Source organism: Delphinus delphis, chromosome 10, assembly GCF_949987515.2.
Source record: "Delphinus delphis chromosome 10, mDelDel1.2, whole genome shotgun sequence".
In the NCBI taxonomy this organism is placed as follows: domain Eukaryota; kingdom Metazoa; phylum Chordata; class Mammalia; order Artiodactyla; family Delphinidae; genus Delphinus; species Delphinus delphis.
In genome coordinates, this window is record NC_082692.2 from 102,887,777 (window position 1) to 102,910,703 (window position 22,927).

A 22,927-nucleotide genomic window follows, 5' to 3' on the forward strand; every position below is an offset into this window, starting at 1 on the left:
GATGGCCCGGGAATCAAGGAGCTCTGGTCTCAAACTAAATCCAGCCCCATCACTGTCGTGATGCTGGGAGGCCAGACCCCGATTTTGGAACCCATGTGCAGTGGTTTCACGGTACTCATTCGTGAAGGCCGCGCTGAATGCAGAAGGACCAGTTGCAGGTCCACAGAATGCGAGAGCCTTGATGCTCCAAGTGGTGGTGACATCATCCTGGGGGAATTAGGAATTGAAGCTGTTCAGAACCAGCCTTTTCAAAACCAGGACCCAGTGTAGGAATACAGTATGAGTCCCGAGCGTGGAGCTGAAAAGGCTCAGAGGCTTCCTGGGTTTAGCAGAACAGGGAGCTGTGGTTGATCAGTGATGTCTGCTCTGGATGCAGGATGGATGTTTATCGTCTGACCATTTCCTGGGTGCTTCCCAGGTGCGGGCGCAGTGCCGGGGGGCCTTCTCAGGTGTTCTGTCCGTTCACTCACAGCAGCTCTGGAAGTAGGTGGTGCTGCACTTCCTGCAGGAAACTTCATGGAAAGACGTTGAGGAATCAAAAGAGGGGTCCAAAATGGAACATAAGTGTGATTACAATTATAAACCATAATTACAGCTGTAAGTTGTAATTATAAATTTATAATTAACTTACAAATAATGAAAAACAAAATTTAATGTCTGTGGAGAGGGAGAACCTGGAAGGAAATGTAATGTTCCTGACAGTGTCACTGGGTGGTGGGATTATGGATGGATTTGATTTTTCTTTATGCGTGTCTGTATTTTTCCATTTTTCAAAATGACCCATATTCCTTTTTCAGACTTACATAAATTATGTGTGGGGTGTGTGTGTGTGTGCGTTTTTTCATATTACACTTGTGGAGATTTGGTGGCCTTTGTCCCTTCATAGATTCACCAGGAACATTAGTTACTCCTCCTCCTGTGAGCCTTGGTGGCTCCCTAGGGGTAGTTCCGCCCCTTTTGCTTCAGCTGGACTAAAAGGTTTTGGCGGGACCATCACAATTGCCCCTCAGTTCTTGATACTGGGCACATCTTGACCTTTTTCAAAAAGGATGAGCAAAAGATGAAAATCACCAGAAATCCAGACTTTACAGCTCCACAGAAGGGCATCCTTCTGAGGACTCGAGGAAACGTATTATCAGGTAGCTTTGCTACAAGAAATTTAGAAACTTTCCAATAACTTCCAACAGGATCCAGGAAGACTTGGCTATAAAACATTCTGTAAAATAAGAATGGGCACTTACGGAGAGGGAATAAACTGAAATCTGAGAAGGCTCCAGGAGATCCAGAGCTTTTCCAGCCTGGGGGATGCGGTTGTGCACACAGAGTGCAGAGCCCAGCCCCTGGCACACAGGCACTCAAAATAGCCCTTCTTATCATTTGTAAAATCAAACTATGTTATGACGTACACACACACATTACCTGTTTTTTAATGTTTTAGTAACGTCGGCATATGGGGATTTAGGCTAAGTGGGGTTTTTGAAACCACCCCGTTGTGCAAATCTGCCAAAGCAGGCCCTTCCTCCCGTGGACATGCGTGGGTTGCAGTGAGAGCTGCTGAGCCAGCCAAGGCCCCGGGCGGCTGTCGTCCTGCTGCATGCCTGCTTCCACTCGGCTGCTTTATTTCTTTGGTGGGAGCCACTCTTATTAGCGTGTTGGAGCCGGGAAGACTTCTGGCTGGCTGGCAGCCATGGGGCGTGGAGAGGTCCTGCAGCCTTGGGTGGGCTGACAGTCCAGCCCTGCTCCCGTGTCCAAGTGGCTCGAGTCGTGACCTCCTGTTGGCTTTAGGTCCATTTTGGGCACAGGTGGGGCTGCTTATGTGTAGAATACCCAGAGTGGAAGACCAGGAGGTGACCTGCCTGGTAACCGAATGGCTGTGTGGAGCAGGAGCTGCACGTGCAAGCACCCTGGTGAGTTCCCAGGAGGCCCGGCTCACGCAGCGCCGCCGTGGGCTGAGCAGGGAGAGGAAGCCGAGCGCCACGTGCTGGGCAGGCATCTTGAGGGCGTCGTCATTTACACCTCTGCGAGGCAGGGATTGCGTTTCCCTTTTTACGGGTACCTACCCGAGTGACTTTCTCAGATGGCGGGGGTGGGGTCCGAGCTCAGGGAGAGCTGATTTTTAAAGCTCACCCCTTTTTGGTGACTCTAGGTTTTCTGTGCGGCCTTCCCGTCAGGTCTTACAGAAGGACGTTTGTGGAGCACAGCCATGTTTTTCTGCAACGTTACTGGTCTGTGAGATAAAGATAAAGTGAATGGATTGATTTAGCACGAGTTTCTTAAAGCCAGGTCCGTAGCCGTCGGTCTCCATAGAGAGATGTGTGGACTTGGCCCCCCGAGCGGCCCCAGGCACAATGCACTCGAAAGGACAGGGCCCTGGCCCCTCCTTCCCGCGAGGACGGAGCATCAGCAGGTGGAACCAGTTGCAGCGTGAAGAATCTCCGTGAAAGTGAGGGAAAAACTCCTGGCCTCAGGAGTTCAGTGCTGGGGTGAGCGGGCCGCATGGTGTCCTGGGGGCGCAGTAAGCAGGGAGCTCATTCAGCAGGATGACTCAACCTCACTCAGCAGATAAGAATTTCTCCGCTTCTGTGTCTTGGGACAGCTAAGAGATGCAGAAGACACCTCCAGCCTAGAGACAGACATAACCAGCCGCCACTGTGTGGAGTAACCAGGGCGTGGACATTAGCTCTGGCTGCGCAGTGGTCACCTGGAGGCTGCAGGGTGCTTTGAGCCAGGAGGGCACACAGCCCAGAGGGGAAGGGGGGCGGGCGGCTCTGTCTGCAGGGCTTGTGGGTGCGCAGGATGAGCCTTCAGCTCACTAGATCTGGCCTTTCGGGCGACGCGGAAACAAGCTCGTGGTGAAGGGTACAGCTCAGAGCGCGGGGACGTGGGGAAGCTCGGTGCTCTCCGCTCAGCTTGTCTTCTGTTTCTGGGAGCGTCTTGGTATTGGGTGGGGGGCATGCGCGTCATCGAAAGGAAGCGGAAGAGGGCCTCACAGGGGCTCGCCGGCCACGCCTTACACGTGCACTCTGGGGACCCGGCCATGCTCTCCAGCGGGGAAGGCAGGAGCCAGCGGCCTGGAGGACCAGGCTCACATCAGAGCAGGAGGGAAGGGGGTGGGGAGTGGGGGCCCAGGCGGGAGGAGAAGTCACACGGGCAGCAGGCGGGCAGCCCAGGCGTCCACTCTGGAGGCTCTGGGAAGGCAGCACCACGGGTTACTCATGGCCTTCAGCCCCGCTTCGTGCTCCTAAGTCCAGTGAGTCAGGGAAGCGAAGGGCCTGCTGCGCTCATCTCAGGGTTATCGACTCAGAGCAGACCTTGCGTAGGTATCCTGCAGTCTCCCACTACTGCCCGGGGCGAGGGCCTTCGGGACGCCACCTGACTGCACATCTGGATGTGGCCACGTGGTGTCTTCCCCTTATCGTGTGGTCCCACAGTGGCCCAGCGTGCAGGTTCAAAACTTACAGCTCTGTGACCCCAGGAGAGCTGCTTAGCCTCTCGGGGCCCCACTTTTCTCATCTGTAAAGTGGGGCGTCTAGCGGTGCCCACCTCTGGGTTTTTGTGGGCCCTGAGTGAGCTGGCGCCCAGCACACTTAGACCCGTATCTGGCCAAAGTAAATACCAGCTGTCAGCACTGGCTGTTACATAACGCCTGACTGCCCCCCGCGTCCTGCTGGGTTATTTTCCATAAATTCTCTCAATCATTCCTCACAAGGCCCGGGAGATAGGCATTATCGATCTGTTTTACAAACGAGAGGTCTATTTCTAGTTCCCTCTGTGAAGTTTTAGACCCCCTTCACTGGCTCTGTTCTATTTCTGTCTCTGCTGCACACTGTTCACGCTGTGGGAGCCCTGCCAGGGAGGAGGAACCAAGTCCTCCGGCAGCTGGGTTTGGACTCTGCAGAGCCCGGCGTGCTCCCGCTCTCGTTATGGGGAAGGGGTCCAAGCCAGCCTCACAGTCCCACCCGCAGGCCTGGTGACACATGCGCTGAGTTTTTTTGTTTGTATTTTTTAAGGCTGCGTTGGGTCTTCGTTGCTGCGCGCGGGCTTTCTCTGGTCGAGTTGCGGTGAGCGGGGGCTACTCTTCACTGCAGAGCACTGGTTTCTCATTGGGATGGCTTCTCTTGTTGTGGAGCACGGGCTCTAGGCACACGGGCTTCAGTAGTTGTGGCGCACGGGCTCAGTTGCTCCGTGGCATGTGGGATCCTCCCGGACCAGGGCTCGAACCCGTGTCCCCTGCATTGGCAGGCGGATTCTCAACCACTGCGCCACCAGGGAAGCCCCAGGGGAATTTTTTTACGTCATAAACCTTGGCAGTAACGAGCGTGGTGGATGTGGATGCTGCTGTGTCCATCTAGTTTTCTGAGCGGGACGCCTTGGAAATAAGCAAGTGCAGCCCCTGAAGAGGCAGGAGGAGCCCCTCGCGCCCCCTGCATTGGGGACGTTATGAGGGTCAGCGGGCTGGTGCCCACAAAGCCTGCCGCTTCCCGGGTCAGGTGACCCCACCTGAGCTGCTGCCTGCTGGTGCAAACATCTACTGTGTCCCTCCGACCAAAAATCTCCTCCAAGAAATCCTTGTTTTTTTTGTTTTTTCCCCTAATAAAATAAAATAATAAAACGAGCAGAACATCTCTTCAGCTGGACAGTCAGTTCTTCCTTTGATGAGTCAGCATGTCTGGGAAAAGGGTGAGCAGGAAGGAGGCTGACGTTTTCTCCTTCAACCAGGCCAGGCCGAGTGTTGTACGTTGGTCCCCTTAGTTCTCCTGACGGCCGTGTGCCCACCCTGCAGGTGTGCAGACGGAGGTGGGAGCAGGGCTCAGCCAAGGCCGAAGTCCTGTAGGAAATAGGTGGGGATGAGTTCTTTGCATCCCAGCACCGGTCTCTGTCTTCGAAGCACGTGAGGCTGCTGGCCCGTTTCCCGCCCACCCTTCCAGGGGCCTCTGCACAGTGTGGGTCCATGAATGGGCTCGCTGTCCAGCGGGTGAGTGAGGCAGAGCCCATGACAGGGGCTGCAGAGCCCCTCAGCGTATTTCCACAGACCTTCTCTCATCTCATCTCCAACCCCATCGAGGAGGCGCCAGTGCCCCCGTTTCACAGGTGGAGAAACCGAGGCCCACAGAGGTGCAGGAGCCAGCTCACGGGGGCTGCAGCGTGAACCGGCCTCCAGGCTGCAAGTAGGACCCCCCTGTGCCGTCGGAGAAACATCCTCACCGAGGACAGTGCCAGGCAGGACCCAGAGCCTTCCACACCTGTTTTCTTGTTTACCTTGTGATTCCTCTGTGGTCAGTGGTTTTAGGATTGTCCCCCTTTTACAGCTGAGAAAACTGAGCCCCAGAGAGGTCAGTCACTTAAACAATGAACAAGCAGAGGAATAAAGAGAATCGGTTATTTGATGGAGGGCGAGTTCCGCTTTGTCAAACCCAGGCACAGGTAGAGCGGCTGGCTTGTAAATGCCGAGGAGCTCCGCAGCGTGCTCATCTCAGGGGCGGCACGTGCTTTACTGGGAGCTGCCCCGCCTCCCAGGCTGGATGCCAGGCAGGCCATCTGCTCCCGGGGCCGACAGTCGCCCTCTCCCGGAATGGGAGCAACTGGCTCCCGGCTGGCTGCAGCCGGGAAGAAGTTCCAGGAAGAAGATCCTCGCCAGCGTCTTCTGGAGCCTCGTTGCCGCCGCTGCGGGTATTGCCTTGTCTGCATAAACGGCCTCGCCGACGTTCCGCTGCCGTCCTTTGTCGGGGATGCAAACACGAGGGGAGGAAGGAGGGAGGGGATTGCCTTCCCTGGCACCTGCTGGGGGCCTGGCCACGCGGGTTCCTCGGCAGACGTCATCCCCTGCCTCCCTGCTCTGTTGTCCACAGCAGCTCCGGGGGCTTCAGGAAGTCAGATCGGGTCACTGCCCTGCTCGGTCCCACCCTCTGCATGCAGAACCCCCGGCTCTTCGCAGCAACGTCCACATGGGAGGCCTTCTCTCTGGACCTGGGGTGGGCAGGACCCTGCAAAGGACAGCTCTCATTCCCACCACGCCTGTCTCTCTCTCGGCCTGCCTTCCCGGCCGCTCCCTCCAGGGCGGATCAGGCTCCCTGCAGCCCCCCTGTGTGTTCACGGTGCTTCTCACAGCACACGCTGACACGTGTGTTCTCTGCTGAGGCCTGTCTTTCCTACTGGACTGTCAGCTGTGTGAGGGCAGGGGCAGTGCTGTTCGTCCGTCTCGTGTCCCTGGGGCCTGGCACGTGGTTAAGCCTTGAGTCAGTATTTCTGGGTGATCTCAGTCAAAGGACTGCCGTTGCTGCCATCCCGTGAGTGGCTAGGGGCCTTGCCCGGGGTCACGAGCGGCAATGCCGGGAATCAAACCAAGTTGTCCTGGCTTCAGACGTTGCTCCCTGTTCACAGCCTTGAGTGAGGCTGGTGTTTATTTACTTGGCGTGCTGGTTCCACAGTGCTGTTTCCCAGAGCTGAAGTGTAATCACGGGGTTTCGTGAAACCCCAAAGGAGCAATGCCAAGTGACGGCCAGCATGCAGTGGTGAATGTGCTGGGGGGGGTTCCCTTTTCCCCAGAGACACAGCGTAAACACGCAGCTCGGGAAATGGCTGGATGTTCCCGTGGCAGCGAGGTGGGGACCTGGGAGGGGCTGGGGCCCGGCCTCAGGTTTAGATCGCAGGACGGGACAGTGAGCAGGGGCTCCACGTACAGCAGGCCTGGGGGTGGGGGAGGCAGGAAGGTCTCCTGACGGGTGGGTGGGGCGAGGCAGAGGGACACCCCGGGCATGAGGTCTGAGCCTGTGGGGTGCGGTGGGCAGAGGGATCCAGGCTCCAGGGGTCTTGCAGCCTGTCAGCACATCCTTCCTAAGCTCCTGTGTGTGCCGGCATGTTCCTCAGCTGAGAACTTGGGCATAAATGAGATCAGTGAGACCTCTGCTCTGGAGAGTACGTGCCGGCCAGGGGTCGGGGAGGCAAAGCAAGGCGTGGCCGTGGACCAGTGATTCAGACGGTGTCGCGTGCCGAAGGGACCCTTCACCTGAGGTGGTCAGAAAAGGCCTGAGACCCAAGCGACAGTCCAAGCACAGTCAGAAAAGAGGGGTCCCCAGAGAGGCCTCGGTTGGCGCAGGGGTTCCGTGCCGGCGCCCACCTGCCTGGCTCTCGGGAGTCGACTGTGTACACCTCTCCCCAGCACCGTGTCCAGTGGTGTCACGTTAATAACTTGAAATCCGCTGTGCTGAGAGCATTTACACCGTGGAAACTGGCAAACCCTACAAATGAGGACCACTCCCTACGGTTATTAAACATTTAGCAGTGCACCCCGATCTGCTTATCTGAGCGCTAGGAAGAAGGGTAGCCCTCGGCCGAGGGGAGAAGGGAGATGAGGGCGTGACCACGGGGCCTGTAGCTTCTCTCTGACGCAGCGAGAAGTCTCATGTGACTGGATCTTCACTTTGCTAGACGCATTCTACAAAATAAAGGCTCAGGTCCAGGGAGCAGGGAAGTGTGGGGAGCAGGAGGGCAGACTGATGTTTCGGAATTGGGGTCCAGGTGAGAGCTGAAACTAGCAACTAAGGGGACCCCACTTAATGGCAGCAGCAGCTTAGGACCAGTCGAGGCCAGTGCCGGAGGGCGTGTCCGTGGAGAAGCCTGGCCTGGGTCTGGGGGAGGCGAGCGTGCAGGTGCTGCCCATCTGTGTGTGTGTGGGGTGTGTGTGTGTGTGGGGGGTGTGTGTGTGTGTGTGTGTGTGTGTGTGTGTGTGTGTGTGTGTGTGTGTGTGGCGGCATGCCTCAGAAGCCTCTACAGCGATCCAGGTAAGCCTGTGGTTTACCCAGCATGTCCCTCCGGGAGATAAGTGGCCCCAATAGTCTCCATGCCAGAAGGGCTGCTTTCTCGCCACTGGGGATCCCACGTGGCGTCTGAGCAGCATCGTTGGCCGCACTGCACGTGGTGAGAGGTGCTTCTCTGCCTCGGCCACACAGCGGAACCTCTGGGGCACTCTCCCGCCCAGACCAGTTAACCAGAGCAGCTTCCGGGGGTGGGACACAGCCTTGGCACTTTGGAAGGCTCTGCAGGTGATTTCAGGTGTGGCCCGAGTTGAGAACCGCTGGGGGAGAAGTTGTTCCTGTACAGTAAGAGCACCCGTTCTCCCACACGTTCTGTCCAGGCTGGGCTCTGTTAACAGACAGTTCCAGGCATGGTGGCAGTGATGCCGTGTGCCACTCCTGTGGATGCAAACTGAGACCCTGAAGTCCTCCTCCACCCAGTGGATCCTGGCCGCAGGGAGAGGCTGGCTGTCTGTCACGTGACCCGGCTTGTCTGTCCGCGTTAGCTGTGGGCTGAATTAATCCAGCAGCTGCCACGTTCCCCAAGGATGTTAAAGTGCTTGAGCTGCCCCTTCTGGGAGCACAGCCCCTCGTGCCGACGGCAGATGATGGCTCTTTAGAGGTTCCAGCCATGCTCTGGGTAGCTGAGGGACATCCCATCAGCCGACCCCGGAAGTGTCAGGTGGGCAGGTGTAATCTGCCCAGATTGACGTCTGATCAAGCAGAGGTGGCTGGACATTCCGTGGAGCAGTGAAGAGGGTGTGAGATGTCTGCTGTATTTTAGGAAAAGGGCAGGGAGGACAGATGCAGAAGGAAACTGAGGTTAGTGCTGGGGCTTTGTGTGCTGCTCAGAGAATAAAATGCGGGGTGCAGAGGGGAGCTGCAGAGAGAACCCAGGAGTCTGCTCGCTCACCACGTATGTGCCAGTGCCACTAGGCTGGGGCAGCAAGGTGGACAAGGCTTCTGGCCTCTTGAGCTGACCTCGAAGTGGAGGAGAGAGCCAGGAACCGAGTGAGCAAGTGAATAGCAAAGCAGTGGCAAACTGTGACGTGCAGTGTGGGCCCAGTGTAAACAAGGACAAACTGTGATGTGTAGTGAGGGCCCAGTGTAAACAAGGGCAAAGTGTGACGTGCAGTGAGGGCCCAGTATAAACAAGGGCAAACTGTGATGTGCAATGAGGGCCCAGTGCGAACAAGGGCCAACTGTGATGTGCAGTGAGGGCCCAGTGTAGGTCAGAAAGGTCAGAGGGACAGAGGCCGCTCCAGGAGACGTCTTCCATGAGTCCCAGGCACGAGGAGCAGCCATGGGAGGTCTGGGGGAGGATGCTCCGGGGAGACGCGCCAAAGACCCTGAGGTGGGAGGAGCTGGTGCTGCTGAAGAATGGCCGGAAGCTCCTCGCGAGGACGGGCGGTGAGCGGGAAGGGGCCGAGGAGTGGTGAGACAGGAAGGGACAGGGCGACCTGTACTCTGGGCCTGCTGGTTGCCCGCTGGAGACCTGGAAGCCGGGTGGTGACATGCTCTGCTCTACATTTTACCCGCTTGTGTGACCTCTGGTTTTCACTCTCAGCTGTAAAGAAGGTAAGGGTAGGATGATTATGAGGGTTAGAAACCTGTATGTGGACTTAGCGGAGGAACTGTCACATGGTGAATGCTCCGTGAAAGGGCAGCTGCTGTCCTCCCCCTCCTGCCCCCTCTCCCTCCGCCCTCGTCTTTATGGGCGTGGCTCACAGGAGTTCCTCCCTCGCCTGAAGGGGACTCTAGCCTCCCTGGGCTGCATGCTGAGTACTAGACTGGGCAGTTGTATATTCAAGAATCTGAGTGCCCTCCTGTAACCCTCCACTGCTGGGTCACTCTGGGGTGAGCCGCGGTGTGATGGGGGCTGCTGTCTGTGTCCGCAGGTGGGCTCACCACATGGAAGGCTTTCGGCGGCTGGGGGACTGGGCGCCCAGCCAGGCTCTGCTTCCAGGCCTGAGGCTTCCACCGCACAGATCTTGGGTGCGAGATACCGTGTTTATTTCAGAACGTCACAGCCTCTTCCTTCCTTCCTTCCTTCCTTCATTCATTCAAACCGCATTTGCAGAGTGCCAGCTGTAGCTCAAAACCGTGCCAGCCACAAAGAGGCAGCGAGAGGGAGAGAGGGAGAGAGAGAGTGAGTCAGTGTGTCCTCAAGGAGGTTACAGCCAGCGGGGAGGGCAGCAAGCCGCTTGGCCCCTGCTGGGAAGAGGGTGTGGAGCCCAGAGGAAGCTGTGGAATCTCCCTCAGAGGAGGGGCCCTGAGCGGGGCCTGGAAGGGAGGGAGGAGGGAGCCAGGTGGGCAAAGGGGGGAAGGGGAGAAAAGGTGCACACGGAGCACAAACTCCAGCAGCTGAGGGCAAGCACGTGCGAATGGAGTTATCCGCAGTGGGAAGAGCTGTCTGTCGGCACAAGTGACAGAAAACCCAGTGCCTGCACGGCACAGCCAGGAGCAGGGCTGGGAGTGTGCTGGCTTCAGGTCTGGCTGGGTTCAGGGCCCAGACAACACCGTTAGGACTGGGTTCCCCCTACGTGCCTCTCCTCTCTTGGGTTGACCTGTCCTCTAGGGTCGGCTCCTCCTGGACCCATTCACTTGGCTGGAGCCACTTGAGCCAGTGACTGCGGCTGCGACCCTGGTGCCCTGATTGGCTCAGGTCTGGCCCCTTGGGTGGGGCCGATGGAGGACCCGCCATACGCCAGCACCTGCAGAAGTGAGCTCCCGGGACTCCCTCAGCCCCCGGCTGGAGACACTGTTGTGGTGACTGTTCTATAGGAACCGGCTCCGTTCTGGGTGACCCTGGAGCCCATGTTTTAACAGCGTGCCCTCTCACTTAGACCCGTGATTTAGTGTTTGACTCTCCGCTGATGTTGCCGGAGCCCTGCCCCGCCCTGGACACGGCCTCCATGGCCTGCACCTTCCTAACAGCCGTCTCTCATCCCTGCAGGGCCCTGGTCTTTGTGTCCCACGGAGCGGGGGAGCACTGTGGCCGCTACGACGAGCTGGCTCGGATGCTGGTGGGGCTGGAGCTGCTGGTGTTCGCCCACGACCATGGTGAGTAGCCCGGGGCTGAGCCCCCGCTCCGGGGCGCCCCCTTCCAGTCCTCCCTCCTCCTCAGTTTTCCACTTCTGATTCATGCACTGAAACTGGGAAAAGACGTTCTCCACGGGATGTTTGTAAGTAAAAAATGTGCAGTTATGTAAACAAAAAATGTGTCTGACCAGCAGTTTCTGTTGAGTGTGGGATTGAATGCAGGCTGATTAGAAACCTCCACTGAAAAGCCCCAAAGTCGGGATGTGTTTGTGTAAGAACTTGCCGCAGGCCAAGTCACCCTCTCTCACGTTTATAAAGCGCTCTCTGCACAGAACGGGCCCTGGTTTCCCCCACAGGACTTCAGACAATGCCATGCTCTCAGCGCGAGTGCCGTACACAGCCCAGCGCGGCCTCAGGATGCTTCCAAAGCATTCAGACCAGAACAGTAAGGGTCTCAAGGGCCGTGTGGTCATGAGAAAACCCCGAACACGGGCACATTCACAAGCACATACAGATGCACGCACACATGTACACACACGTCCCCAGGCCAAGTCTTTGATTCTTCATCCGTAACAAAATCCATAGTAACCATCAGAATTTGTTGCCTGAATCAGTGTGTAGTTCCTTAATCGTTTGGGTGACCTTCTCTGTGGCTGGGAAGGCTCCCAGTCGAGATCCTTCTTTGTCTAACAGCCTGAAGAATGAAGAGTTCCTTGTGACGGACCATGGTGATTTCTCACCGCTTCAATGTAGAAAGCTATCGTCCTGGCCCAGATCCAGAAACGTTGCTTCCGTTTTATCTGATAGGGAAATAATTAAGTGAAAAGAGGGGCGGGGGCGAAGTGACAGGCCTGGGAGTCCTTGCGACAGGAGGGAAAGCTTGCCTGGGGCGTTTTATATATAAGGAACTGCAGTTTGGTCTACCAAGAGCCCTTTTTCAGCCAGATTTGTGCAAGGGTCCTCATAACTGAGAATGTTGGCTAAATTCTTTCTTACTATGGTCATAATGTTCTGTAGTGCTTTGCAAACAGTCCCAGTGATATTTGTGAGACTGTTTGAGAGAGAATATTCGAGGATTATCCTGATTTTCACTGTGGGACTGTCATTATTTACTTTGACACCTTCTACACTGTAAGGCCCATGATAGGAACGACTTTTTTCCTATCGCATTTGTCTCTGTTAACGTTTGGTGAAGTGAGCTGAACAACATGGGGGCATTCTGAAAGAAAAGAAAGTTTGTACTATGCAAACACGAAACACCTCCAACGGAATTTTAAGTTACCTGCTTTTAATCTTGAGGTCAACTACCCTCTTATCAGCTGCCTTTGGCCAAATCTGTGGGGGGGAGTAACTGTCTTGCCTTATTTATGTTGTCTGGCCGTAGAAGTTTGAAAAACAATATGAAAAGCCTTCTTTTTTAGACTAAAGAGAGAAAAGAAACAGCCTGCCTTTTGGTGTTTCCAAATTACCATCCAGATCTGAGGCCTGGCTCTCTGTGACAGTCTGAATATAGCTCAAAGCTGGTTGTTTGCGTTCACCTGTTTTAAGTTCCTTGATTGATCAGTTTCTTCCAGTGACTCATGGGAAATCTCTCTGGCAAGTGCCTGTGGGAGGTGTTTTATTCAAGAAATGAACCCAGTGTGACTTTGGTTGTCTAGAGATGAGTGTGGCTGTGGCTTCCTTAGTGGGAGAAAGCAGGTGCTGGGCTGCCTTTGTGGGGTCTTGTGCCGGTTGGGGAAGCAGACACTGGTGGTTGCGCCCTGTGCCTGGTGGCTTCTCGCAGAGGTGTGGAGGGGAGCGGGGGGCGCGGAGGGGCTTGAGCCCAGGCCTGCTGGTTCTGCAGCCCAGCCTCCCTTTATCACACCGCACACGACTTGGTGTTCACACAGGCATGACGCCTGCAGAGAGGTGCTTCATTCTTTCCCGCATAGCTTTTAAATTTAAATAAAACCTCTGTGGGGAAGATGTCAGGGCATTTATGGGGCCAATTGGAGGGATACAAAGATTAAAAACACAGAGCAAAAACACCTCTCAAGGCCCCAGGGCCTCGCCAGTGCCAGGCTGGCCTAAACCTCCCCATTTCCAGTCCTGCTGTCGGTTGTCATCTGCACTCCTGTGCTTCCGGGGGGACCTGCCCCCCAGATGACAGAAGGGCCGCGACGCAGACACACCTGGGGCCAGGTGTCTACTGGACTGCAATTCCAGCCGTGGGCCTTAGACGCCTAACCATTCTGAGCCTTAGTTTTTTCATCTACCAAACGGGCCAGACAGTGCAGTGATAGAATAAAGTAAGGCATACGGGGGCCCAGGGGAGGGTGGTGCCTCTTCCCCTTCACTCTGCCAGCTCCTAGACCCCCTCCAGCCCCAACGGGGACACCGAGGCTGGGAGCCGGGGTGCCGGGTTCTTGGGTCCCCTGCCCGGCTGCAGAGGCTGCGGTGAAGATCGGCTGAAGGATAGATGGAAAGTGCTTCACAAAGTAAACAGATACCAAGGGCGGTTTCGTGGCTGGTTTCTATAACACAATTTGTAGAAACACGGGTTTCTACAAATCCTATGCTAACTTGATTTTAAGTTAAATCTCCTTGCTCAGCTGTGCTCCAGTAAGAAACCTGGAGACGCTGGGTTGGGTGGTCTGGCTGGCAGCCTGGTGTGCACAGCAAGGTGCTCAATTAGCATCCCGCTTACCTTTGTTTTCTATTATTTTTTTTTTTTTTCCGGTACGCGGGCCTCTCCTCACTGTTGTGGCCTCTCCCATTGCGGAGCACAGGCTCCAGACGCGCAGGCTCAGCGGCCATGGCTCACGGGCCCAGCCGCTCCGCGTCATGTGGGATCTTCCCGGACCGGGGCACGAACCCGTGTCCCCTGCATCGACAGGTGGACTCTCAACCACTGCGCCACCAGGGAAGCCCCTTTGTTTTCTATTTGACCTTTGAATTTTACAGGATGGCCTCCTGGGCCTGCAGGGCTTTGCCAGAAATGAGAATTATATTCCTGCCCTTTACTGAGTGCCACCTGCATGCCAGGCTCTGACCAAGGCCCTTTTCGTGCGTTATTTCCTACCCCTCATAACAGTTAGTCAGAGGTGAGGGTCTGAGGCTCTCCTTGTCCACCAGAGCACACGTACCGGTCAGGGGCTGTTTGACTGCATCAGACCCCTGACCTCGCTAGCTTAACAAACAAAGGTTTATTTTTCTCCCGTGACATGAGAAGGCCGAGGCGGCTTCGGGACACCACTGTGCCATCCACGCCCAAGGCTCCCTCTGTAGCTTTGCTCAGCTGTTCTCACTGCATGGCTTTCATGCCCACGGGTACCGGCTCCAGCTCCCAGGCTCAGCAGGAGGCAGTACAGAGCTCCCCGTCGTGTTGCAGCTACACCGCAGGTTCCAGGACAGCATAACACGGCCAAGCCCAGCTGCAAGGGAGGCAGGAGATCTAACTTGTTTGCTGCGTGTTTGCTGGTTCGGGCAAAACAGGGCCTGGTTGCTAGGAAAGGCACCCAGGATGGACGCTAAAGCACCGTCTCCTCTGACAGCCGTGCTTCCAGGCGTGTTCTTTAAGAGAGCGTTTCTCATCGTTTCTGCTTTATATATTTTCTGAGTTATGTGTAGCTCACAGTGTCACCTTTCTGTGTGCTTTCAGAAGGTTTAGATGTGAAGGTTATTATTAGGATCATAAGTATGTAGCGGTGAAGGTTGCTAATCGTGCATTAAGCTTGGGTCAGGTCCTGTACAAGGAGCAATGCACGGACATAGGCACTGGCATCCTGATGGCCAAGGGACCTGTCCCCCCAGCCCCCTTAAGCAGCCCCGTGAAGCGCTCAGCTTTGTCCTAGTACTTGTACCCTGAGGGGTACCTCTTCCTTTGGTTGGAGGCAACGGAAACTGACTTACGGTGTCCTGTGCTCGCTTCTCCCTCAGCCCCACAGCCTTCTCCTTGCTGTGCAGCCCAGGCCTGAGCAGAGAGTAGAGGCATCACCAGTGTTTGCTGAATGAACGAAGGAGTGTATGACCCGGCATAGATCAGACCAGAGATGCTGTGAATATCAGCAAACACTCACATGAAAGTGTCAGTGTCAGCAGGGTGGAGAGGACCCAGCAGAGGGACCAGGACTCGGTCTGGTGGCTAAGGCTGGGGCAGGGCTGCTGTCGACTGGAGCTGGGGCAGAGGAGCCTCGAGGCCTATAACGCAGGTGCTCGAGGCGGGCTTGGCCACCCAGCGGCACACGGCTTCCCAAAGCCTGGCAGGTTGGCGAGGTTCTGGGTCTTGTCGGCTGAGTAGAGGAGCCTGAGGGGAGAAGAAAGGGTGTAGAGGAGGGGCCCATAGCTGAGAGCCATGGTCCTCTCCGGGGAGGCCCCCGAAACACTGCGGTGGGGTTCTTGAAAAACACCGATGCTGGGGCCCCTCACTCCACAGAGACTCTGATCTCTCGGGACTTTGGTGTGGCCGTGGTGTCAAGACCTTTGAAATCCCCCAGGTGAGTCTAACGAGTAACTGAGGTTGAGAACCACCGTTCCAGGCAGAGGAGGCCGTACGGTACTGGCAAAACTCAGATGCATGGGATCACATGCTTACGTCCTGTTCAGATGGGACTCCCGGCCCGAGGGTTTAGCTGGATCCTGGAGTCTAGCCCCAGGAACGGAGGGGGAGCCAGCCCCTGGCCTGCGAAGCTCAGGGCTCTGTGGTGAGACCCTGTGGACGCTCGGGAAGGACGCTAAGCAGGGAGTAACCCCCGGCGAGATGGGATCCAGGGCAGGGCCAGCGAGGGGAGGGGGCGGCAGGCAGAGTTGGGGGAGCTTCCGCGAGGTCTGAGCAGGTGGAGAACCAGGGGTGGGAGTTTCTGTGCTGTTCGAAATACAGCACCGAGGAAGCCCGGCCTCTCGTTCACGCCGTCCCTGGTCACCAGCTGCTCACGGTGACTCACTGGAAACCCCTTGGAGCAGTGGTATGAGCAGGGGAGAGGGGCCGGAGAGGCGGGCAGCCTCCAGTCCCACCTGCCGCTGGGGCGGGAGTGTTGGGAGGACGTGGGCGGCGGGAGCCCCTCCGTCTCCAGCACAGCAGCTCCAGGCCCTTCCCATGAGCAGCCTCCTGACTCTGCACCGTGGTGCATTCAGAGTTACATTGGTGGGGCCCGAGTTGCCCTCTCTTTATTTACGGAGTATCAAAGAACCATTCCTAACTGATTAACAGTGAGTTAATTATCTGCAAATATTTGAGGGAAAGTGTTAAAGGCAGTTTGTATGTGTCTTATTTATATTTTAACTTTTTAAAAAAACTCAGACAGGGCTGGGGTGTATGTGAGAAGAGGAAGCTCTGGGGGAGTGTCTGTGGGCGGCAGTTAAGCCTGACTCTCTTTGGTGGGAGCCCTGCCCAGTCAGAAGAAGAGTATTCAGGAAATTCAGGGGAGAAGAAGCTACCTGTGTGTTTTCCACACAGGGAGAGTTTTGAGTCAAGGCCCCTTGCGGGATCTAGTCTATAATTGCTGTCAGTTACACTCATATGTTCTGTTTCCAGTGTTTGAAAACTGTGTACATTTTCTTGCTGTAGTAAACATGAGAGTGAAATGGATGGCACGGGGCCCCACCCGCAGTGGGTGCAGGCGGCAGACGCAGAAGGCAGGCCCCGGCCGCCTCTGGGTCCCTTCCAGGCCTTCCTGGTCCCTCCTCCTTGCCCTTCTGTATTCACGTTACACATCCCCAGACCTGCCAGCTTGGATATCCGTCTCTGACATGGGGTTGTTTGGGATTGACTCTTTCTTGCGTAAAGCAAAAACCTTCGTGAGCCTCCGTTCGCTCATCTGTAAAATGAAGGTGATGATGACGATAATACTAACAACAGTGAAGTTACCTGTGGCTGAGACAAAGTGAGAGAGATGGGGTTCACACCTGGGGGAAGCCAGGGTCCCGGGAAGGCTGGTGGAAACCCAGACGGCTGGGCCCACCCCCGGATTTTCAGCTTCAATTGGGCAGGTTCCAAGAAGTGGGCCAGGGTCACCACAGGTGTTTCTTGGGTAGAACTTACTTTAAATAAGGTGCAGTGTCGGGAATTCCCTGGCGGTCCAATGGTTAGGACTCCGCGCTTCCACTGCGTGGTCGGGGAACTAAGATCCTGCATGCCATGTGGTGCGGCCAAAAAAAAAAAAAGTGCAGCGTCAGTGTCGTTAAACTTGGAAGTGGAATATCTGCAGTCAGCAGACTGGGCCTGTCCTGCAGCAGATACAGCCCGGGGACCTCCCTTGTGCAGTCTGTGCTGGGCGTGGGCTGCAGAAATGACACAGACCCGGGTACCTACCTCCAGAGCCTCCCAGGGCAGGGAAGGCGGCAGGTACCCTGGGCCTCTGGTGGAAGTGTCCCTGGGGGTAAAGGGGGACGGGTCTTCCCTGGAGGGTGAGCATGGGGAGAGGCTTCAGAGTACACGACTCCGGTGACCTTGGACAGGGCACTAAGCCTCCCCGAGCCTCCGTTTCCCCACCTGTGACTGAGTCAGAGCATCTGCCTGGTGAGGAAACATGATGTAGAGCTGCCGGGTGCATATCAATATCAGTAGATATCGGCGCTGCCCCCCGCCCACCCCCAGACCCCTGCTCTCTGTGTCCCCAGACGCAGTCTTCAAGAAGAGGACCTCGTCCCTCTCCCTGCAGACTAGGGGCGTGCTTCCCATCTCCTCTGAAGCAAGGGGCTCACACTCCCCATTTTATTTAAGCCGAACTCCACGTCGCCCTCGACGGGACCTCTATAGGGATGTCCCTGTCACCGAGCACCCTCTTTATCACCATCTGGGGGCATCCGTTTATCGTGTCCGTTCTTTACCCACTACTGATTCCATTTTTAAAGACATTTAGGGGACTTCCCTGGCGGTCCAGTGGTTAAGACTTCGCATTCCAGTGCCACGAGTGCGGGTTCGATCCCTGTTCAGGGAGCTAAGATCCCACATGCCTCACGGCCAAAAAACCAAAACAAGATAGAAGCAATATTGTAATAAATTCAATAAAGCCTTTAAAAATGGTCCACATCAAAAAAAATTTTTTAAAAACAATGAAGAAAAATAAAGACATTTAGACAGTGATTGCTGGGGAAGGTGCCCTGATCTATTCACACGTGAAGCAGGTGACAAAAACATGCAGCCCTTTTGAGGGTTAGAGGCAAGTTTTGGTCTGAATCCTGCATCAGGCTCAGCGTGAGGGGCTTTGAGAGCCACATGGATGCTTCTGGAAGCCCAGTGCCGTCTTTTCTTGTCTCAGGGCAGGAAGTACCCCTGTTACCTTTCTAAAGGAATTTCCTCCAAGGGAGTGTTTGTTCACGCAAAACTACTCACCTGACCCCGAGGTGGAAATATTTGAGGCTTTCTGGTAAGGAGAAAACAGTCTCCACTCTCCGTCTCTGGAGGAAGCAGTTTCTGGAGTGTTCAGGTGTGTCATGTGTTGGAGGAGAACAGTCGAATTACGTACATGTGGTGCTGTGCTAAAAAGGAAAAGTGGATAATTCTAGGGAAGGGAGTTCTTCTCAGCACCATGGATTCTCTGTCCACAGGTCAGGAACTGAGAGAAGATGGACCTCATTTTAACGTATATGTAGGTTATATTTGAACGTAGAGCAAAACATGTACCTTGGTATCTGCAAGACTTGAGTTCAAGTCAGTTCAACCACTTACTTCCTGTGTGACTCTGGACAAATTAGCCAAGCTCCCTGAACCTCAGTGTTCTCATCTACAGCAAGAGAGGGATCAAAGTCTCTACCTACCCCATAGGGTCAGTGAAGGGACCAAGTGAGGTAGTGCATGCAGAGGGCCTGGCCCCGTGTGGGGACTGGACACCCGACACCCACACCGGCCCCACCCCCTCAAGTGCAGGTCACTAGGGTAAGGGAAGCAGGGAAGAACGAGACAGCCAGGGCAGGGGGACGGTCCCTGCAGAAATGGCTCCAGGTGAGCTGAGACTTGAATGACAGCTGGGACTCCATCCAGGCAGAGGTGCAGAGGCACAGAGGCCCGGGCAGGACGCGGTCACGGGCTTCCCCGTCACGAGCTAGGCACCACGAGTCAGAGGCGTGTCCTCCTGCATTAAAGGTGAACATCCCAAGCTTTGGGGAGGCAGAGGCCAGGTCACGTAGTAGGAAGGGCATGCGGGTTCCCTGCACCATCCAGGATGCGGACGGTTGAGAAGAGAAGCCACGATTGGGCTGGGTGACCAAAGCCTGGGGCTTGGGGACCATCAGCTGCTCGGGAGGAAGGGAACCTGCTGCTGCCAGAGCCTCACGGATGGCCTGGACCAGGGTGCCGAGCAGGGCTTGGCTGCTTCAAACGGATCAGCTCCTGGGTCTCTACAACCACCGTCAAGCAGCTTGGTGCTGCCCACGTGGCCAAGGGAATTTGGAGGCCTGGGTAGCGTCAGCCACCTCCTAACGTACTGCTTTGTGTGGGCGCTGGACCAGCGTGTGCCCACGGCTGCAGCCTACCCGGCGGCCCGGCCACCTCCAGCACCAGCTGCGGGCCTGCCACTGCCCACCGTCCCGCCAGGTGTCCCTGCGCCGGGTCCCCTCAGTGCTCCTGCAGCAACTTCCAGCAGAGGAAGTTCTTCTTCACGGTGCCTTTTCGGCTGTCTGTCCACGCGTTGGCCTCTTAGCTCCTCCAGCTTTGGAGGCGGGACTTTTTCTCCTGGTCACTCCCTGAGGGGAGGTGTCATGACTGGGAAATAAGGAAGCTGAGTGGCCCCCTGAGGTCACTGCCCTCCTCTCTCCAGTCGGGGCCCATCCTTGGGGGGAGCGAGATGGGGAGAGACGGGGTCGGGGGAAGGAGGATGCTGGAGGAGACCCCACGGAGGGCAGGGTCATGGGCGCAGAGGTCAGAGCAGAGCAGGAAATGGACACCAGCCCGGGCCTGCACCGGGTCAGCAGCAGGACATGTCCGGGGCCCTTGTGCTTGGACAGCAGAGGTCCCCGCCTGGTTTGGGCAGGAAGGAGGGGGCCTCGTGGCCTTCAGTGTCCGGAGCCTCCCGTTCCAGGCTGAGTCAGAGCTGTCCTTGACCCTTCAGAGCCTACAGCCGTGGACGGGCTGCTGGCCAGGCGGCCCGGGAGGCTGGTGCCTTTAGCTGTCAATTTATGACACCCTTGGTCACGGGCGTCTTAAAAACGAGCTTTGGAGATGTGCGCTCTGGGCCTTTTCTTCCCAGGCAGCTGCTCCCTGGCTGCTGGGTTCATGTGCTGGCAGCCCTGGCGACCCCCGAGCGCGCCAGCCCGTGCCCTGCATCGCGCTCCATGAGGCCAGCTCCTCCCCACCGTGTGCCAGACGCCTTCTAAATTGAAAATCTGCACCCGCTTAGGTAACAATTACTTTGGATTATTTTTTCCCATCTGCAAACACTGAGTCTTTTCCTGAAGACGTTCAAGTCGGGTGTCCCCAGTGTTAGGGACCCACAGTCTCTTCCAGCGCATGTGAGACCAGGGGCCGGGAGCGGCCAGGGTGAGAGGCAGGACCTGGGGTGATCGCCTGGGTTCAAACCACCAGGCAGGTGGTGTGGTCAGGGACGCGACCCGCGGCCCCCCTTCCTTGTGAGGTGGGGTTGCTGGCGGTGGTGCCTGGAGGCGGAGCTCCCACGGTCGCCACCCGGGAGGCCCGAGAGGGAGCAGGCCTGGCCCAGGGGAGCCCGGCAGGGGTGGCGCGGGCCCTCCACGCGGACTCGTGACTGAAGCTGAAATGGTGATTGCAGCTGCCGTCCTCATTGGGCCCCCGACGAAGCCGCAGGCCGCAGCAAGCCTGCAGGGACGGCCCGGCTCCTCGATTCAGGCGCGGTGGGTGCGGGTTCAGGATCCCACCCTGACCAGCAGGTTGGGGCCGGGACCCAGGTCCCCCACACGTCTCCCAGGCTTGGAAGCTGCCGCTGCCCTTCAGTACGTTAACATTAGAAATAACTGGCTGCAGATGAACCAGGAAGAGGAGCCACCGAAAGAAATTTTAAAACAGTGGGGCCAGAGTCGGCTTCCTTGGGATGTGTCCCTGGGGAAGGCCACACTGACTGCCCCGTGGGGGGCTGCCTGGGGTAGGGGCCTCGTCTCTGTTCTGTGAGCTGGAGCCTTTCGGAAGTGGGAGCACAACAAGGCCCGGTCCCACCAAGGGCTAAAAATAACTACTGAGATGCCGCCAAGGGCCAGGGCCTCTGGGAGAAGGGGAGCAGCCGGCGGGTTCCCTCCCCCCACCCTGGGAAAGGACCCCATGTGGCAGACGAGGTGCTTCACAAGTACCTGTTACCCACCTGCAGATAATAAATGCCCAGCTGCGCTTACCGCTTTCCCGAGGGTGTCTGTAGCCTTTGCTTAATTTCGCTGCACACGTTGCTCTCAAGGTAGCAAGAGGGATCTTCACTCCATTTCCCAGGTGAGGCAACGAGCTGGGCGGGCCAGGACCAGAACCAGAACTCCTGCTCACAGCTCTGGGAAGCGCCCTCAGTGCCTTGATTTCTGTCCCGTTAGCCGTAAGAGGAAGAAGTCAGAGGCCACCGAGGAGCCCAGCGGGATACTCAGACCAGGGGCATCTCACGGACAAGCACCCTGGGGGCACCTCGCGTATTCAGCACCTGCCTGGACATCTGCGAAGGAAGCTCTGCGTGTGAAACCTGGGCGAGTCGGAGCTGGAGAGCTGGGCTCCCAGGGGCCAGGCCGGAGAAGTGAGTTTGCAGGACACGCTGGGACGGAGGCGGCCTGAGTGGCTGCACCCAGGCTCTGCCCCAGACGAGCTGTGTGCCAGGCCTCTCTGGGCCTCTGCCTCTGCAAAAATGAGACCAGCGAAACTTGCGGCGTGAGCTGGACCTATGCAGGACATGCTCGGAACCGAGCGTGAAGTCGGGGTGCAGTCTCTGCCCGAGGCCACTGCACAGTAGCAGCTTCCCCAGGAGGACCGTGGGCTCCTGCCCTGATTCTGGAAGCAGAGGGTGGGCAGCAGGGGCCCTGCCGGCTGGAGCTGGAGGAGCCCTGGAGAGACCCCCGTCCCTTAGCATCTCACGCCCACCCAGATCCAAGCCAGCCAGCCCGACACAGCAGTGTGGAGGAAGGGGGTTGCCTGCTGAGCCCCAGAAAGCAGGCAGACTGGTCATCACCTCCCGGGGGACGACCCCCACACTGCAGGCCCCTCTCAGCGTAGTCAGCCACAAGCACGCACCCAACTGTAAGCGCCAAGACAGCAGCCCAGTGACCCGCTTCCTGGGTCCTGCCTGGAGCCTCGTCCGTAACAGGGTCTCGGTGAGCATCTGTGAATTATGAGGCAGTTGACTAAAAACGATCGTTTCTCTGGGTTTGCCCAAGTTCAGGCTCACGAACGTGTGTGTGTGTGTGTGTGTGTGTGTGTGTGTGTGTGTGTGTGTGTGTGTGTGTGTGTGTGTGTGTGTGTGTGTGTGTATGAATTTGAACTAGAGGATGGGCCCTGTTTAAAGAAAATCAAATAACGCTTTCCCACTGGGGAACATCTGTCATCTCTGTGCTAGTATTTTTTTCCATGGATCACCCCCCATTTAACCCTTGCAGCGGTGTGGTGAGACAGCCAACGTGCCCATGGAGGAAGCCAGCTGGCTCAGAGATGGAGAGTAACTTGCCCAAGTCAACACAGCCAATGCGGGGAAGTGGGGGAGGAGCAAAGCTGGATTCAAATCCCCACACTCTTTGCCTTGCTAAGACCTTGACTTTTGGAAAACTGCTTTGGAGTGAGGTGTCGCAGGCCCTGTCAGACCGGCGATGGCTGTGAGCAGCCTGGCTTGGAGTGCAGTCCCCAGGCAAGCGGCCCTGGGGTTTCTGCACCTCCCAACAGACAGAAGTGCCCGAGCAGCTCCAGGAACAGCTTATGACGCGCAGTCTGTCGGGAGAGGGGTGCCAACTCCCCACTGAGCCCTCCGCCAGGGCTCTGCTCGAAGATGCCCTGACCCCCACGGGTGGCACGCAAGCTCAGCCAATGGACAGAGAGTGTTGGGCCGATTCCAGGAGTGGAAACGCAGTCCTTCTGCCCCCCCGATTCCTCAGAGACGGCGTCGCCGCACTTCCCACACTGACTGCATCCTCTGAGCACCACGGGGGCGGGGCTCCCCGTTTTCAGGGTGAGCCCAGCCTGGGCGAGC

At 56.9% G+C, this 22,927-nt stretch overlaps 1 protein-coding gene across 4 annotated transcripts in view; it reads left to right on the top strand.

The window, feature by feature from the left end:
- MGLL (monoglyceride lipase) overlaps positions 1-22,927 on the top strand; it is a 244,935-nt gene that overhangs the window by 166,547 nt on the left and 55,461 nt on the right. For 3 of the 4 annotated variants that reach the window (XM_060023168.1, XM_060023167.1, XM_060023166.1), the window contains one exon: positions 10,750-10,856. In XM_060023168.1, coding sequence (XP_059879151.1) covers positions 10,750-10,856 — 107 coding nt within the window. Of the gene's footprint in view, positions 1-9,010; positions 9,204-10,749; positions 10,857-22,927 lie in introns of those variants that run through there. The other variant, XM_060023169.1, reaches the window with a different exon arrangement.